Raw genomic sequence first — 17,444 nt, 5'->3', positions numbered from 1 at the left:
ACATCACTTTACACACACAACGTTGGCAGTGGCCTCGCCACTGAGTTGGAGATAGACTCAACTAAGCTGTTCTATAATTCATGTGATGACATTCCTAACTTCAGCAGAGCTTTCTTACACGATGTGTCTGGACGAGGAAATATCTGATTTGCTAATTTCCACAGGCGTCAGGGATCGGGGTTGGGGGGATCTGTTTTGTTATCATCACGCTAGTCTCCATACATAGTATCTGCCTCCAAGCTGTGTGCTAAAAAGCCATTGATCTGTGCCTTCAGATAACTGACAGAAGCAACCAGATAAAAGAGGAGATGATTGGAATGACAGAAGGTGCACAGTGGTATTTAGTTCCCAGAGTGGCAAAGGACGTTCCGTCACTGACAGAACTTTCTTCCCATATATCCCATTTGTGCTTTTGAACTGTTGGACAGCAGAAAATGCTGCAGTTCCACATTATAACACTGCTGAATTCAGCATTGTGTTCCATTATGTACACCTCTAAACGCCGCTGCCATGCTTTCATGTTCTAGTCAGAGAATATCACCTCATAATTATTAAATTACCAGTTCCACCAGGTGTCAGTACCCATCTGAAGGCTCTGAAACGCAGTGAACACAGTTAAAGGACAGCTGAGGAAAGCATAGGGGAGCTGAACCATGAAGAGGAGAATGTCTTTCAATAGAGGCAGCTCATGCCCAAAGTGCTGAGGTGGATTCAGAAACGGCGGGGAGCAGCTGTGGTATCTAATGTACTAGCAGCCGGCAAATGTGGATAACTCGCACAGCTCATAATGTGTAGTCACACAACATTGACATTGTGTTCTGTAGCTAGAAGGACAAACGCGACTGAATATAAATGCCTCTGAAGTTAACCCAACACTCACTTTCATCGTCCTATTCCCTGCTTTACTCGTTTGTTATGTTAGCTAATCCACATCAAGCTCCCGCGATGTGAAGCAGATATCCACCTCTGTACAGCAGCCATTCCATCCAGTGTTTGAAGTCTCGGAGGTTGCAGTCACACTCCCATGGGTTATGTCCCAGTTCTAGGTGCTGAAGGTTGGACAGCGGCTCAAATGCTGCCCTCTCCAAACCGTGGAGCCTGTTACCCGCTAGAGACAGCCACCTATAGAATGATTAGAAATTACAGTAAAGCGCAGTTAAATTGAAGCTCCAGAAAAAGGCTTTGACCTTTGGAACTGATAAAGTCAATGACATTTATCTCCATTACAAAGTACAAAACCGGATAAGGTCAGTTTTTATAACCCTTCTCATATTAAAAAATCGTTAACAATCAAGCCTGTGAGTGTCCTACTCAACTTTGACAATGACATTATATATAAAAATTCTTGCTTACTACAAATTTATTTCCAAAGGCAGGCACGAGAATGAAGTGGGAGCCAAGCTGAACTTTTGAACTGGATGGTAATTGCAACATAGATGTATTATTGGTGATATTGTGAAATTGCTACCTTGAGTATTTACCCAATGGTCATAGTCATACTATAAACTCTTGCCACTAGTTTAAGATCCACCTTCAGAGCATCCAGAGAGAGAACAATGCAGTTCATGGCTGAACACACAAAGGAAGCAGAGAACTCTACAGATTAAATGACACCACATTTTTGTGCTTATTCGCAGTGGGGTTCCAAGGCCGTGTACCAAGTTTGGTTTTGGTACATCAAAGCTTTGCTGAGATATGACCTCACTTGTTCGTCGATAAAATCTGTCAATTTTAGTGAAGATTGGACAAAATTTGTGGCTTGTAAAAATTTTTTTTTAGACCTTTCCATGAACTCCAATATGGTGGAAAATGTGGTATGGCAGAAATTGATGTTAATGGTTGTGTTGAACTCAGCTTGATCAAAGAAATCCAGCGGTACTAGGTCTAAGCTTGACTGCTAACAGTGTTCTACTAGGACTAAAGTTGGACAATAGTGAACTTGTCTTTTAACTACTGTACATCACGTTCTCGAGCCTCGGTCTGGCTTTCATGAATATACATCCCAGATACTCATGACCAATAACTGGTCCGAACTGGAGAATTTGATGTAACAAACTGGACGTGTATCATGAGGCATGCCCATAGTATAACTGCACAACTCTGGCACATCTGGAAAAACATTTGGTGATGTCAGAGTTACTGGCTCCAGTGAAATGCAAGGGATTACCAGAGTAGGTCAGAATTCATGAGGGTTAAAAATTAATTTTTGAACATCTTGAAAATCCCACCACAGTTAAAATAAGACCACGGTACAATGTCAGAATATCCCAGTTCCTCAAGGACACCCTCACGGATCTTCTACATTTTTCAGAGATGTGGACAAGGTTTCAAACCACGACCTTCTTGGATGCGTATCTATGTGAGAACAGGGCTTTTTACGTTTATCATCCATGCAAACTTTAATACCCCAGTGAGGGTTGCAGGGGGGTGTAGGAGGGCTATGAAGTATTTGATGCACATGGGATCTTGCACTTGAATTTCTGTGAGCATGCGTTAGAAAATGCTTGTTGAAGTGTGTGGAACTGATACCTGAGGCTCTGCATCTCATCCAGTAGTCCCAGAGGAACCGAGGACAAACCGTTCAGAGAAAGATCCAGACTCTGGAGACTCCCCAAACCCTGGTTGAAACATCAACACTGATTCTTTGTCATCTTTGCTCATAGGTTGCCAAACATAGTCAGTGATTTAATGTAACTTTCCCTAAAGCTGCTTAATGTATGAAGTTCTTTCTCTGGATGGACCAGACTTTAATTTACGGTTACGGGTGAAGTCACAGAGCAGGTGGCTCAGTGAGTAAGGAGCAAGCCTGCCAATATGTAGACCTGGGTTTGAATCCCACTTGTGCTACCTGTCTGAGTCCTTCGACAAGACACAATCTGTATTGTCTCAGTCCACCCAGTTGTAAATTGGTGCCCGCCTTAGCTGGGAATTAACCTGTGACAAACTGGCATCCTGTGCAGGGGGAGTTGTCAACTCTTGTCCTATTCATGCCACAAAAGCTGGAGATAAGCAATCATTCAATAGGCTTCAGGCCGGCTAAGGACTTACTATGGGTGAAGTCACAACACAGGTTCATCCAATACCTTGATTTACTGTGGACTAAAGTGCAAAAAGATGTTCGACAAACAGTCTATTACTAATCTACCCCCTGGACGGAGTCCAAGTCATGGTGTTGTATCTGTTCAAGCTGGCCAGATTCCAAGAAAGAGTCTGGAAAACCTCATCTAAGATTTGATAACTGAACTGCAGAATTGGACTGAGTGATCAATTGTATTGAAGTCCCCTTAGTTAACAGACAACCCACCCAATCCTCTGATCTATAGCCACCCCTAGACCAGAAATCCACTGGACAGTGAGGTCTAATGTGATGCGCTTACCTGGAAGAGGTCTTTGTCCATTATCGTTAAAGAGTTGTTGTGCAGAGTCAGTCTCGTCAGGTTGGACAAATCTCTGAACGAACCGCCGGGTAAATTATCCAGGTAATTATTAGATAGGTCCAGAACCTAAAATACATCAGACAATGATTACATTTACATTTGGCCACTTAGCATATGATGGTTATTAGATTGTTTGAATATGTAAAGTTATTTTATGCCTTATTCAAAAAAAGCGCACTGACTTTATAAGTAGTCAAGGTCTATGAAGGTCCAAGATGTAATCTATTCACTATTAAGTGAAATTTCCTTGTATCATTAATAAAAAGAGCCGCGATTAATAGCAACACATCCTGTCAGCTTTAAATAGATACTCAGTAGTGTGATAATAAACTGGTGTTTCTTTTGCTTTCAGTTAACAAGAATCATATAATACAATTTTAGCAAGCTAATATCACCAGGTATCTAACCAGATTCAAGTTTGGAGACAGAAATAAGCGTATACTTTTTATACTGTTAAAATAAATATTTTAAAATAGATTCTCCCAAAGCACATTAGGATTCATTCAATATTTGATACGTTTGATGTAAGTAAATTGCGATAAGGGCAAGGGAGATCACTGTCAGGTGATTTTTGGCTGTCAGCCCATCTTATTTTCAACACAAGTTAATTTCTCAAATGTTTAAACAATCGAGACCTTGCCAAACATTCGAGCAGCTTTTGTTGCCATCTAGTGGGCGATGTGAGCCTTTCAGGGCTTCTGTAACACTTCCTACTTGAAACACAAAATTCAGTAAAAAAAGGCATTTTATTTTTTGGCAGGCAGAGCCTTAACCACCCAGTATTAATGTATAAAAGACTTCTATGATTCTTGAGTTATAGGACATGGAATGTTTTGCCATAAGGACTCATTGAAAGACATCAATTTCTCTTGATATGCACAACTTATAGTTGTCAAAAATCATAATCTTAAATATGAATACATTTTATTTATTACGATTTGCATATGCATTGAAATTGGTACGAGAGCTACAGTCACACTCTTTTGCTATTTTGGACACCATCTTGAATTTCTGGCTTATGGCTAATTTTTATTTCAGGGAACACCCGGTTGTGACTTTTTCTTGTAATGTTACGAGAATAAAGTTGTAATATTACAAAAAAGTCATAATTTTATGAGAAAAACGTAGGAGAAATGATGAGAATAAAGTCATAATATTAAGAGAATAAAGTTGTATTTATATGAGAAGTGATAATCCTGCAGACTGCCAGTTCCAGCTATCTCCTCCTCCACGAAAGAGGTAATTTCAGGAGCTACTAATCGCCGGAACAACAGGTGAAGTCTGTGTGGTTCCTCCTCCGGAATAGACACATTTTCTTGCATATTCTTTTCCAAGTTCTGATACTAATGATAATGTGGTGCAGATGGCCAAACGATGAAGTATTTCCTTATTTGTAAAACTTATACTGTAGTACAACTTCACAAAGTGCTCCACAGATCTCATTTTGAGATGCAGAGTTTTTCTCTCATAAAATTATGACTTTATTCTTGTAATATTACAACTTTATTTTTGTAATATTTTGAGTTTATTCTCATAATATTACAGGTTTTTTTCTCATAAAAGTTTGAGTTTTTTATCATAAAATTACAACTTTATTCTTGTAATATTATGACTTTATTCTTGTAATATTATGAGTTTATTCTTTTAATATTACAGGTTTTTCTCATAAAATTACAACTTTATTCTCGTAATATTATGAGTTTATTCTCTTAATATTACAGGCTTTTTCTCATACAATTATGAGTTTTTTCTCATAAAATGATGCCTTTATTTTCATAATATTACGGGTTTTTCTCATAAAATTACGACTTTATTCTCGTAATATTAAAACTTTATTCTCAAAGTCTAAAAAACAACAACGTGGCCCTAAAGCACCGTTGTAGTTTTGGGATCATCTGCTGAATGTAAAAACTTTGGTTTTGTTTAGTTCCTTGGGGGTGGTCTTAGCTTCCCTGCTAAATTTTTCTACAGTAAACCAAAAATTCTCCTGCTTGTTATTGTCGGTCACGTTCAGTGAATAAACACACCAGAACAGGACATTTTCAGCGTAAAGACATCTTTTGCTGACAAGAAGAAATGAGGGCTTGCAGACCTCCAGAGAGGAGAGGTTAGCGAAGGAGGTGACTCCCAGCGAGGCTAGTTTGTTGTTGGCTAGCAGGAGGGAGCGACTCCCTTCAGGCAGGAGGTGCAAAGGAGGCAGGGAGGAGAGACTGCGGCCGCCACAGTCCACCACCAGACTGTTCGAAGAGCAGAGGCAAGGAGGAGGGCAGGAGGCCGCCGGAGGCAGGAGCGCCATCAGCAGGCAGAGGATGGACAGGACAACTAGAGGAGGAAAACCAAGGAGTCACTCTCACTCCTCACAACTGTTTAAACTACAACGGCACCCAGTGTGATGTGTGGTACTGAAAATTTATGCATTAGCTTTTGAGAAATTAACCAGAATGTCAGAAACTGCACCAATTTGATCCAGAATCCACATCCAGGTCCAGATCCACACAGTATCTCTTGATAAGACCATTACACCACATTATTGGGCGATCAGCTGAAAACATTTTATACTGTCCACAAGCAACGTACATGCTAGCGTGCCTTTGAAGCCCTTAAATATGTTATTCATCATTTGAAATGGATGCGCATTTCTGAACTATTCAGCAGGTGTCAGTGTTCACCACAAATGAGGTCTTCCTTTACATGCAAACTCCAGAACAAGTCAGTGTTTTGAGTTAGCCATCGCTAATTTTTAGTACGTGTGAAATATTTTGGCACCAGCTACAGATACTTTCTGTTCTTTAATTCTGCTTTTACTTTCTCATTATTCTGTATGTTTCAGCCTTTTTTTCCCCGCCAACTGGGCATCATGTTTCTCCAAGCAACTGCTAGCTTAACTCGTTAGCTGACTGTGACGTGCTGTTCACAATTTTACATACCAGGATCAACTAACTGTCTAGCAGGTGGCAGACATGTCTATAGGGCATTACATAGTCAAGACAAAAGTTGAGTTCATAACTAAACATTAATTACTCATTACTGTAGGTCCTCTTTTTAATTTGTTGAGTTGTAAGATGATAGTTTTATTTGTTTGTTTGTTTGCACAAAAGCTGGCTGTCGCTGTCCGAACCCTACACTGTTACCAAGTAGTATACTACATTGACATAATTTTCCAGCACCAATGATTATAATCATTAGTGCTGGAAAATGATGCCAATGCAGAAGTGCCAAATCCTGCAATTTCTTCAATGGCCACTTGAGGCTGCTTCTAAAAACAATGTAACCCCCATAGAAGGTCATCTTAAAATCTCCAGTGATACAGCAGAAATAAACATTTTTACTGTCTGGCACAAGGTTTGTTTTGAGGTTCCTTGGGGGACCATTGCATTGTTAGGGGACGTCAGTAATATTTTTGGACATGTAAGTGTGTGTGTGTTTTTTTAAGCACAATCCAACATATAGGTGCCTCAGTGTTGAGGGAAGGTTTCACCTGCCTACGGCTACTTTCGAGAGGTGGGGGTGGACTAGTTGTCTTCCTGTGTGGTTGCCATCTAGGACCCAAGGCAGTTCCGTAGCGTGGTAGTTGTCCTTAAATGAAGTTTGTCTGCCATTTGCTGGAAACTGGGCACATTGTGTGCTTGTTGGCGTGCTCTACTCAACAGTGCCTGCCTTCACGTCAGCTAACAATTTAAGCTAGCAGTCGCATGGAGAAGCACAATGCTCACACATGACGCAATATGCAACATAGCAGGAAAGTAAAACTGGAATTAAAGAAACGTTTGGCCATAGATAATACCAAAACTTTTCATCTATATTGTACTGTTACTGTACTGTACTATATTCTACTACTATACTGTACTGTACTGCTACTATTGTACCATTGTTCGAACAATCCCAGAAATTTCTCCTGCTTACTTACAAAAAGCAGACAACTTACCAATTTAAACTTTTGGGTAGCACGGTGGCTTAGCGGGTAGCACTGTTGCCTCACAGCAAGAAGGTCAAGGGTTCGATTCTCACCCGTGGACTTCCTGTGTGACGTTTGCATGTTCTCCCTGTGTTTGTGTGGGTTTCCTCCGGGTGCTCCGGGTTGGTGATTTGGAAACTTTATAATTGTCCAGGTCTCCCTTGCAAAAGAGGATTAATTCTCAATGGAACTAACCTTGTTAAATAAAGGTTAAATTAAAACTATACAACAAATTACAAACTTGAAGTAAAAATCATTTTAAAATACTGAGTCCGTCTGTGAAAGAAGACATCACGAACTCTGCTCAATGGGGCCTTGCTACTTCACCAGCTGTTTCGAAACAGGTGTTTTAACACGTTGAACTTGATTTGCGCCCTCTGGTGTTGAAACATAATAATACAGTCCACTTGTGCAAGCAAATATTGAGCAAATACACAAATCATAACAAGGTATACTGAAAATCATTGACATTTGCCCCAAAAGCCAAAATCATAATACGACCAATCTATGTGCTCTGCAAATGATGCACATCCCAAATCGATTTTTATTTAAACCGCAGAGCTGACGTTTTCATGGAGGCATAAACATAAAGCAGGCGCAGTCCCCCCTGTTTGTTCTCATCTTTGCTTCCAGCTCTGGGAAGCTTTTTTTTTTTACTGCACAGATTCATCACTCCTGCAGATCATGCTGCAAAGAGGCAAACTGTTGCTGTGCGTCCAGTCAGTTCTCTCCCTGCACGTTTAGTCGGTCTGACTGGCGTTTTTACAGCGGCGTCTGTTCTGCCAGAGTCTGTATTTGTGTTTTCTGTCGTGTATGTATGTGCAGCTTACATTGTTCTAACAGGAGCAATCTCGACGAGTGCCACTCACCAGGGAACTCTTGTTTTGTTTCATTCTGCTTTCATTTCTTTCTTCCTGCAAACTGCATTGATTTCATTATTTCCACATATTATCTCTGTTTCTGTGCATTTCTTTGACTCTGTCTCATTTTTTCATGTCTCTATTATAGTGCAGCAAATAACTGAAACAACACTTCACATGGTGATACAAGCACCAAATCCAGCACATGTTCTCCTTAGACGTGGCTCTTTTGAAAAACCCCAACGGGCCACTTCAGTTTTAAATAGGCGGCCACGTAGGGGTCAATTGAAGATTTACACAGGGGTTAAAATATAAAAATGCTCCAATCATATTGATAACTAAACCACATTATTTGTCTGATCATAAAGATTCCAAAAAGGTATAGTTTGGACTATCTATAACTGAATGTTATGGAGTTATGGGGTAAAAACCTTAAGAATGGTGGCAAAGGTCAATTTCAGTTTGTACAGGGGTCAAAAGTTAAAGTTGCTCTGATTTTAGTAAAAAATGGTGCACATTGTTGATTGAGCTACTTGGATTAATAAATGGAATAGGTTTGACTGTGTTAAATGTTTGGTCTCCAAAGTCAAGGTCAAATAATGTTGCCATCCATTGAATTCTATGACATGTGACCCCATAACGTGATAACTAAGCATGACACATGGTGCAAACTATTCCTTTTTGAAGCCCTATTAACTCAACCAATAATTTGCATCACCTTTGAACACAATTGGAGCATCTCTAACTTTTGACTCCTGTACAAACTGAAACTGAACTTTGTCACCATTCTTGTTGTTTTTAGCCCATAACTCTATAAAATTCAGTCATAGATAGTCCAAACTATACCTTTTTGGAATTTTTACAATCAGACAAATAATGTGGTATACGAGGTCTGTTAGAAAAGTATCCGACCTTTTTATTTTTTGCAGTAACCTTATGGATTTGAATCACGTGTGATTGCATCAGCCAAGCTTGAACCTTCATGCGCATGGGTGAGTTTTTTCATGCCTGTCGGTTGCATCATTCGCCTGTGAGCAGGCTTTGAGTGAGCACTGATCCTCCCCCCTCGTCGGATTTTCATTGTGAGGAAAATGTCTGAACGGCTGGAGCAGCGCTGCATCAAATTTTTCCAGAAACTGTGTGAGACAGCCAGATGGACACCATTCGGAAAATTCAGATGGCTTTCAGGGACGATTTTATGGGTATCACACAGATTAAGGAGTGTTACAGCTGGTTTAAAGACGGCGCACAATGGCGGAGGGCACGTCGCACTCCGAGCGGCGATCGACAGGCTGAAACGACCAGATCATTTCCAAACTGAATGCTGTGTTGATCCGGGACGTCGTCTGACTACCAGAGAAATGGCATAAAAGGTGGACATCAGCACTTTTCCGGCACATTCCACTGTTAAAGGAGATTTTGTCATGAAAACAAGAGCGGAGGAATTTGCCACGGAGCCGCTAATGGCGCAGAACGAAAGCACCTCCGTGTTGGTCTCACAGGACATGTGACATGCCCAGATCTTCGACAGTTTCTCGGATACTCACTCGACTGAAAAGCCACCCAAAGCCGTCTGAATCTTCCGAATGGTGGAAGAGCTGGGCATGTCCCATGAGACTTCCAACATGGAGGTGCTTTTTGTTCTGCGCCATTATGCGGCTCCGTCCGCCGCACGTCTTTCATTACAAAATCTCCTGTAACAGTGTAATGTGCCAAAAAAGTGCTATGTCCACCTCTCTTGCCATTTCTCTGGTAGTCAGACAACGTCCCAGATCAACACAGCCTTCACTTTGGAAATGATCTGGTCGTTTCAGCATGTCGATGGCCGCTCGAAGCGCAGCGCGCTCTCAGCCGCTGTGGGCCGTCTTTAATCCGGTTGTAATGCTCCTTAATCTGTGTGATGCACATAAGATCTTCACCGAAAGCCATCTGAATTTTCCGAATGGTTTCCACCTGGCTGTCTCTCACAGTTTCTGAAAAAATTTTGATGCAGCAAAGCGGCAATCGCTCAGCCATTTTCCTGACAATAAAAATCCGCTGAGGGGGCTGGACCACTCCTCCCACAAAGCGTGCTCACAGGCGAATGACGCATCCGACAGGCGTGAAAAAAACTCATGCATGCGCACGAAGGTTCAAGCTTGGCTGATGCAATCACACGTGATTCAAATCCATATGGTTTTTGCAAAAAATAAAAAGGTCGGATACTTTTCTATCAGACCTCGTAATTTTCAATATAACTGGAGCATTTTTAAATTTTTACCCCTGTGTAATTCTTCAATTGACCCCTACATGGCCACCTATTGAAAATTTGAGTCGCCTGTCAGTTTTTTCAGAACAGGAATATCTAAGGTGTACTTTTGCCAAATTTGGTGCTTGTATCACCATTTGAAGGATTCCTCTGTAAATATTTTGTTATCTGCTGCACTATTAGCATTTTTTTCCCCACATCAGTCTGCTGTTTTTTCTCTCTACTATTCAGCCTTCTGCATTTTTCTCCTTTTTAATGTTTATTTCTGTGGATTATTCTGTCCAGCCCACTTGGTTCTCTCTGTCTCTTGTCCACTGTGCTTTGCTTGAGTTTCTTTATCTTTGTCTTGCGCTCCCAGCCCGTATTCCTCGAGGGTCTTGTTCCAATGGACGCCTTTTCTTTCATCCATTGTCTTATCAGTGCAGCTTTCTTGGATAAGTGTGCACACATATGTTGGACAAGGACACCTTTATCTCTGCATATGTGTCCTTGTCCAGCATATGCACGCACACGCAAAAGCACTAAGTGCTCTTGCATGTACATGCATATGCTGGACAAGAACAACTTTGTCTTGCTGTATATGCTCCTGCATGTGCATGTGTGTGTTTGACAAGTCCAACTTTATATGTGCATATGCATGTGCATATAATTATGCACCACCAGAGCGTGTTAGCTTGACGCAAAAAAGCAGATCTTATCAGTTGCACTGTTTGCATACAACCCCTGGCAAAAATTATGGAATCACCAGCCTCTGAGGATGTTCATTCAGTTGTTTAATTTTGTAGAAAAAAAGCAGGTCACAGACATGACACAAAACTAAAGTCATTTCAAATGGCAACTTTCTGGCTTTAAGAAACACTATAAGAAATCAAGAAAAAAAGATTGTGGCAGTCAGTAACGGTTACTTTTTTAGACCAAGCAGAGGAAAAAAAATATGGAAGCACTCAATTCTGAGGAAAAAATTATGGAATCACCCTGTAAATTTTCATCCGCAAAACTAACACCTGCATCATATCAGACCTGCTCGTTAGTCTGCATCTAAAAAGGAGTGAACACACCTTGGAGAGCTGTTGCACCAAGTGGACTGACATGAATCATGGCTCCAACAGGAGAGATGTCAATTGAAACAAAGGAGAGGATTATCAAACTCTTAAAAGAGGGTAAATCATCACGCAGTGTTGCAAAAGATGTTGGTTATTCACAGTCAGCTGTGTCTAAACTCTGGACCAAATACAAACAACATGGGAAGGTTGTTAAAGGCAAACATACTGGTAGACCAAGGAAGACATCAAAGCGTCAAGACAGAAAACTTAAAACAATATGTCTCAAAAATCGAAAAATGCACAACAAAACAAATGAGGAACGAATGGGAGGAAACTGGAGTCAACGTCTGTGACCGAACTGTAAGAAACCGCCTAAAGGAAATGGGATTTACATACAGAAAAGCTAAACGAAAGCCATCATTAACACCTAAACAGAAAAAAAACAAGGTTACAATGGGCTAAGGAAAAGCAATCGTGGACTGTGGATGACTGGATGAAAGTCATATTCAGTGATGAATCTCGAATCTGCATTGGGCAAGGTGATGATGCTGGAACTTTTGTTTGGTGCCGTTCCAATGAGATTTATAAAGATGACTGCCTGAAGAGAACATGTAAATTTCCACAGTCATTGATGATATGGGGCTGCATGTAAGGTAAAGGCACTGGGGAGATGGCTGTAATTACATCATCAATAAATGCACAAGTTTACGTTGATATTTTGGACAATTGAAAGGATGTTTGGGGATGGTTCAAGATGATAATGAATCTTGCCATAGAGCAAAAACAGCGAAAACATTCCTTGTAAAAAGACACATAGGGTCAATGTCAACGAGTAGATCTGATTTGATGCAGGTGTTAGTTTGGGGGATGAAAATTTACAGGGTGATTCCATAATTTTTTCCTCAGAATTGAGTGATTCCATATTTTTTTCCTCTGCTTGGTCTAAAAAAGTAACCGTTACTGACTGCCACAATCTTTTTTTCTTGATTTCTTATAGTGTTTCTTAAAGCCAGAAAGTTGTCATTTGAAATGACTTTAGTTTTGTGTCATGTCTGTGATCTGCTTTTTTTCTACAAAATTAAACAACTGAATGAACATCCTCCGAGGCCGGTGATTCCATAATTTTTGCCAGGGGTTGTATTATTAGCATTTATTTCTCACAGTGTGACTTCCTTCTGTCACACTCTGTTGTTGTGTTTTGTCTCTCTGTTGGTCCATCTGTTTCTGCTTCCTTGCTCCTCTACTTGCTCTGCGTCGCGTACCCGTACTAACTGTCTTGCAGTGAGTGTGACGAAGATGTGAAATAGCCCTTTACTGCAGTCAAAAATGAAATGATAAAATCAGTTTGCAGTCACTCCTCAAGGCATCTTTTGTCTCATCGCTGAAAAATGTAAAAATTGTATCAACTCATCTTGGGAGGGAAAGATTTGAGAAAGTGCTTTGTGGATCCAAATTGAATATTATGAGAACTTTTATTCCCCTGTAATTCTTCATAAATAGATTTCAGTCAGACTAGACACTAGGAAAAGACACTTTAGTCATAAGGGAACAAGTTGGCAGCAAATAAGCTGTTATGCTTAAATAACAGCTGTCGGTGAACAGAAAACAGAGATTTTATTATTATCATTATTATTATTATTATTATTATTATTATTACCTCTGCCGTTATTATATTTTCATTCATACGTTGTCAGTTTTCTTTTGTTTCTGGATCATGATTACTCCGAAATGGTCTGATGAAGTATAACTATTAGAACATACCTTAGTTTTTATGATACGTCACAAAATTTCAGGTAATTGTATTTATTTTGAGAGCATTACGTGGTAAATATAGTGACTTCGCTTTGTCAGATCTTGCAAATGAAATGGAGGAAGTGCACGTGTGCATGTGCAGGGTTTGAAGTTTATCCTCCATTTGTTGGAATTTCCGGCTTCCAACAATAAAAAAATAAATAAATACATATATACATCCCAATAATGCTATTACAAATTATAAAATGTCTCTCCATTCACTCATTTTGGAAAAGCAAGTAAAAAAAAAAAAGCTTGTAAGTGTGACCTGCACATATGTCCGTCCAGAAAATATCCAGCAAAACGCTTGTGTGAAACGTCCTGATTTTATCCTGAGTTCTTCCCATCAGGATTTTTGTTTGCGAGTTTCGAGTTTCTTTGTGCTTAAATTTTACATTACTTTTTAGTACCTTTAGCAGCAGCTGAAGGTCTACCGTGTGTAGTTGTTTCGGGTGTGGTTGGTGACCAAATTTGCCTTTCAGAGGTCAAACCCCCTCCCATACCATCTATGACATGGTCACAAAAAGTCTGATGTGGTGTCTTGTCACTGTTTTAACTCACATGGGTCAAAATCCTCAACTGTTTCCAGACAAGATGAATTTTGATCACATATTGGCGATATAAGATTGTGTATTATATGTGTACTAAGGGAAAAAAATTATCGTGGTTCTGAAGAAAATCCTTTTTATGATTTTAGTGGTATGAAAACCCGAAAGGGACTTCACCTTTAAAGTCTGATTTTTATGGAACCTGGTGGCAACAGACCATGAAAAGCATTTTAGGGCCACATAGAATTTTTTTTTTAGACTTCGAGAATAAAGTCGTAATATTATGAGAATAAAGTCGTAATATTATAAGAATAAAGTTGTACTTTTAAGACTTCGAGAATAAAGTCGTAATTTTTCGAGAAAAAAGTCATAATATTATGAGAATGAAGTCGTAATATTATGAGAATAAAGTCGTAATTTTACGAGAATAAAGTCGTAATTTTACGAGAATAAAGTCGTAATATTACGATAATAAATTCGTAATTTTACGAGAATAAAGTCGTAATATATTTCGACTTTTTTCTTGTAATATTATGACTTTTTTCTCATAAAATTACGACTTTATTCTCGTAATATTATGACTTTTTTCTCGTAATATTATGACTTTATTCCCAAAGTCCAAAAACACAAAACAAAGAAATTCAATGTGGCCCTAAAACTCCGTCGTATGAAAGACTCCTAAACCTTTAAAAAGTTTTTTTTTTTCACTTTAAGGCCCCATTAAAAAAAAAACAACATTAGTTTATCATCCTTGACATCGTAAAAAAAGTGGTGAGGGCGGGTGGATTTTTTTTTTCTTAGAAACAGGTACATACAATGTCATTTCACACCTGCATGAAAAGCAACAAATACAGCACCTGCATAACAAGTGAGCAACTGAAACTAGCAGATATTTTTAAAATAAATCTTGGGGCCTTATCATCATTGCAAGACAGTGCAGCTCACAATTTTTGCCAATTTCTCATGAAATAATGTGTTAATATTATTAATTAAAAAGGATCTTATGGAAAATGCTGCTGTTATATGAACATATTCAGTTTTTTGCAGTTTTGAGTAGTAACTTTCTGAGCAGTCCTGCTAACATGTACACAAGCCAACAGACAGTCGTGGGTGAAAACATCACTGTCACACCCAGCTGAGTTTTGCCCCATTTTGTGCCATAACGGGCCGCGTCACAACACGCTGGCTGATTTTGACACGCAGCTCTTGTCTGGCACCATTCAGCACAGTGGCGTTCTGGGCAAGCACACCACTCGGCAAATGTTGGGAAATGTCCTTTTTTTCTGAAGCTCAATAGGCTGCCAGTTGACATGACACAACTCAGTGTAACTCCAGTCAAATGGTGTACACACAGTCCCCAAATCTAGATATTTTGGGGTAATTCCACGATGTATTTGACAGGAAATTGGAGGCCAAGTTGCCCAGAGCTGAGTGCAATTATTTTATCGGAATGAGATGAAAAATCATTCCTTGACATTTCCCAAAATTTATTTTAGAATGGCAGTTTCTGGGCACACGTTGACACACAAAGTTTGGTAGAAATCAGCAAACAACCCGAGAGAGGTCAACCCTCAAACAGACAGGCAGACGTGACCTTGGCACCAGTGACTGACCTCTGGCAAATTTGACCTTTCTGGGCAATTCGGACATTCAGCCCTGCATGTGTGCTGAGTTTGATGCAAATTGGAGTGACAAACAGAAGTTTTGAGCTTTAGCCCCCATTAACCTTGACCCCTTTTATGCCAAATTTGACCTTGCCTGGGGAATTTCAGAACCCACCTTATGTACCCAGAGGAGGGTTTTGTTTCACCAAAACATTAAATCTAGGCTTCCATCTCAGATGCATGTTGAGCAGTACATTAGTATTCGATCTTTGGCCTCGTAACAGTGGTGCGTCCGCTTTAGTTCCTGCTGGATTTTAAATGTAATTCATAAATGTATGCACGTATCAGTTGATACCATGTTTCACTGCAGCAGGTCATTCGGAATCCAGAGAGATTTTGCTGCTCGGTGGCTTTTGAACGCTGGAGTTTTTGGAAAAGTGACGGACATTTTTGAGCTCTTACAGAGAGGCGAAGAGAGAGGACTTGTTTATTTTGTTGCACCCTTTCATCAAATGTGAAATTACATTCATCTGTTGAACCGCCTGTGAAATGAGTTTGATTTTGCACAAAGCCTTTTTCTTCCATCCTGTCCTCCCTTAATCATACTCCACTTTTCCTTCCCTGCCTCCTTGCTGCCTCTCCTCTCCCCTCCTCCTGTTGTGACTTATCCCTCCTTTACTTCCCTGTAGCTCGTCTTCTAACATTCGAGTGCTTTAGCTGCTGTTGTGGAGGTGGGGGCTGCTGATTTGCCTTATTTTAGCGGCACGAACATCACTACCGGACCAAGAGTGAAACCCTCTGCCGCAATCATGAGCGCGTTAATTCAGTCCAAACACACTCCAGCCTGAATCTTTTATGAGAATCCTGAAACACATGCTGTTGACATTTTGGCCAAATGTGGGCTGCTAATGCTCAGCCATGAGAAACAAAATCAGACACGGCATTAAAATTCAGCAGGATGTTCCTGTTTGACTGATGCAAGACTTCAGAGGCAGCTCTTCTGCGGAGGCTTAATAAAAATCTGACATAACACGCCTGCAAACCGGTGCTCTATCAAGTCATACTAAATATTATTTCCAGTTGCATCATCCGTGTGTTTGTTCTTCTGCTCATCCGAGCACCTGCGCCAATTTCCACTAAACCTGGAGTGTGCACGTGGGTTAAGCTCATAATTACCCTGAAGACATTTGTTTAGGCAAAGGTTAGGGTCAGTGGGGTCAAATGTCATCATTAGGATTCTTTTGCATTAAGGTCCACCAAACCTGACACATATACCGCTGGGGCCTGTCCCCTGTCCATGTCTTATGTATGTCATCATTGTGTTCAGTCCCATGCCCGTAACTGTTAGTCATGTTGTTTCCCTGTTTGCACCCTTTTACATTCTTGAGATCCACTTTGGTTTTCTGTTGTTTCTTCCTTGGTTTTGTATTTGGTTATTTTATGGTTTTCCCCTTAGTTTGTGTCACGTTGTCTTTGTCAGTTACTGTGTTTGTAGGTATGTCTTTGTCACCCGGTCTCCCCTACACAACTGCTCCACATTTCCTAATCACACCACCTGTCGTTTGTCAGTTTGTTTGTGTCACTATTTAGTACTGTGCTGTTTTACTTTGAGTTGTCAGATTATTCTTTGGCACCTCCCGTTCTGTATCTGTGTGTAAAGTCTTTGTGCAGATTACCTTTCATCAGACCCCCAGTTGTTGTTGCCTTAGGGTTAGGGTTAGGGGTTAGGGTTAGGGTTAGAGTTGTTGTTGTTAGGGTTGTTGCCCTAACCCTGCCTGCATTTAGTTTGAGTTCTTTATTAACTCCTGTTGTACTACTTGGGACTCCTTCTGTTTGTTGGACTGAACTTCTGCATTCAGGACCTATTGGGTTCATTTTGAGACTGATCTTGTGACACATATAGTACTGTGCAAAAGTTTTAGGCACACCACAGTTAGAATAAAAGTGTGTTTGATGCC

General features: G+C 40.2%; 1 protein-coding gene across 1 annotated transcript in view; it reads right to left on the bottom strand.

Moving 5' to 3' along the window:
- lrtm2a (leucine-rich repeats and transmembrane domains 2a) overlaps window positions 1–17,444 on the bottom strand; it is a 43,557-nt gene that overhangs the window by 756 nt on the left and 25,357 nt on the right. The window contains exons 2-5 of the mRNA XM_034163135.1: window positions 5,530–5,759; window positions 3,378–3,503; window positions 2,530–2,618; window positions 965–1,122 (exon numbers count right to left, since the gene is read on the bottom strand). Of these exons, the coding sequence (XP_034019026.1) occupies window positions 965–1,122; window positions 2,530–2,618; window positions 3,378–3,503; window positions 5,530–5,759 (603 nt within the window). The remainder of the gene's footprint in view (window positions 1–964; window positions 1,123–2,529; window positions 2,619–3,377; window positions 3,504–5,529; window positions 5,760–17,444) is intronic.

The sequence above is a fragment of the Thalassophryne amazonica genome, chromosome 22 (genome assembly GCF_902500255.1).
Source record: "Thalassophryne amazonica chromosome 22, fThaAma1.1, whole genome shotgun sequence".
NCBI lineage: Eukaryota > Metazoa > Chordata > Actinopteri > Batrachoidiformes > Batrachoididae > Thalassophryne > Thalassophryne amazonica.
This window is presented reverse-complemented; position numbering and strand designations above follow the sequence as displayed.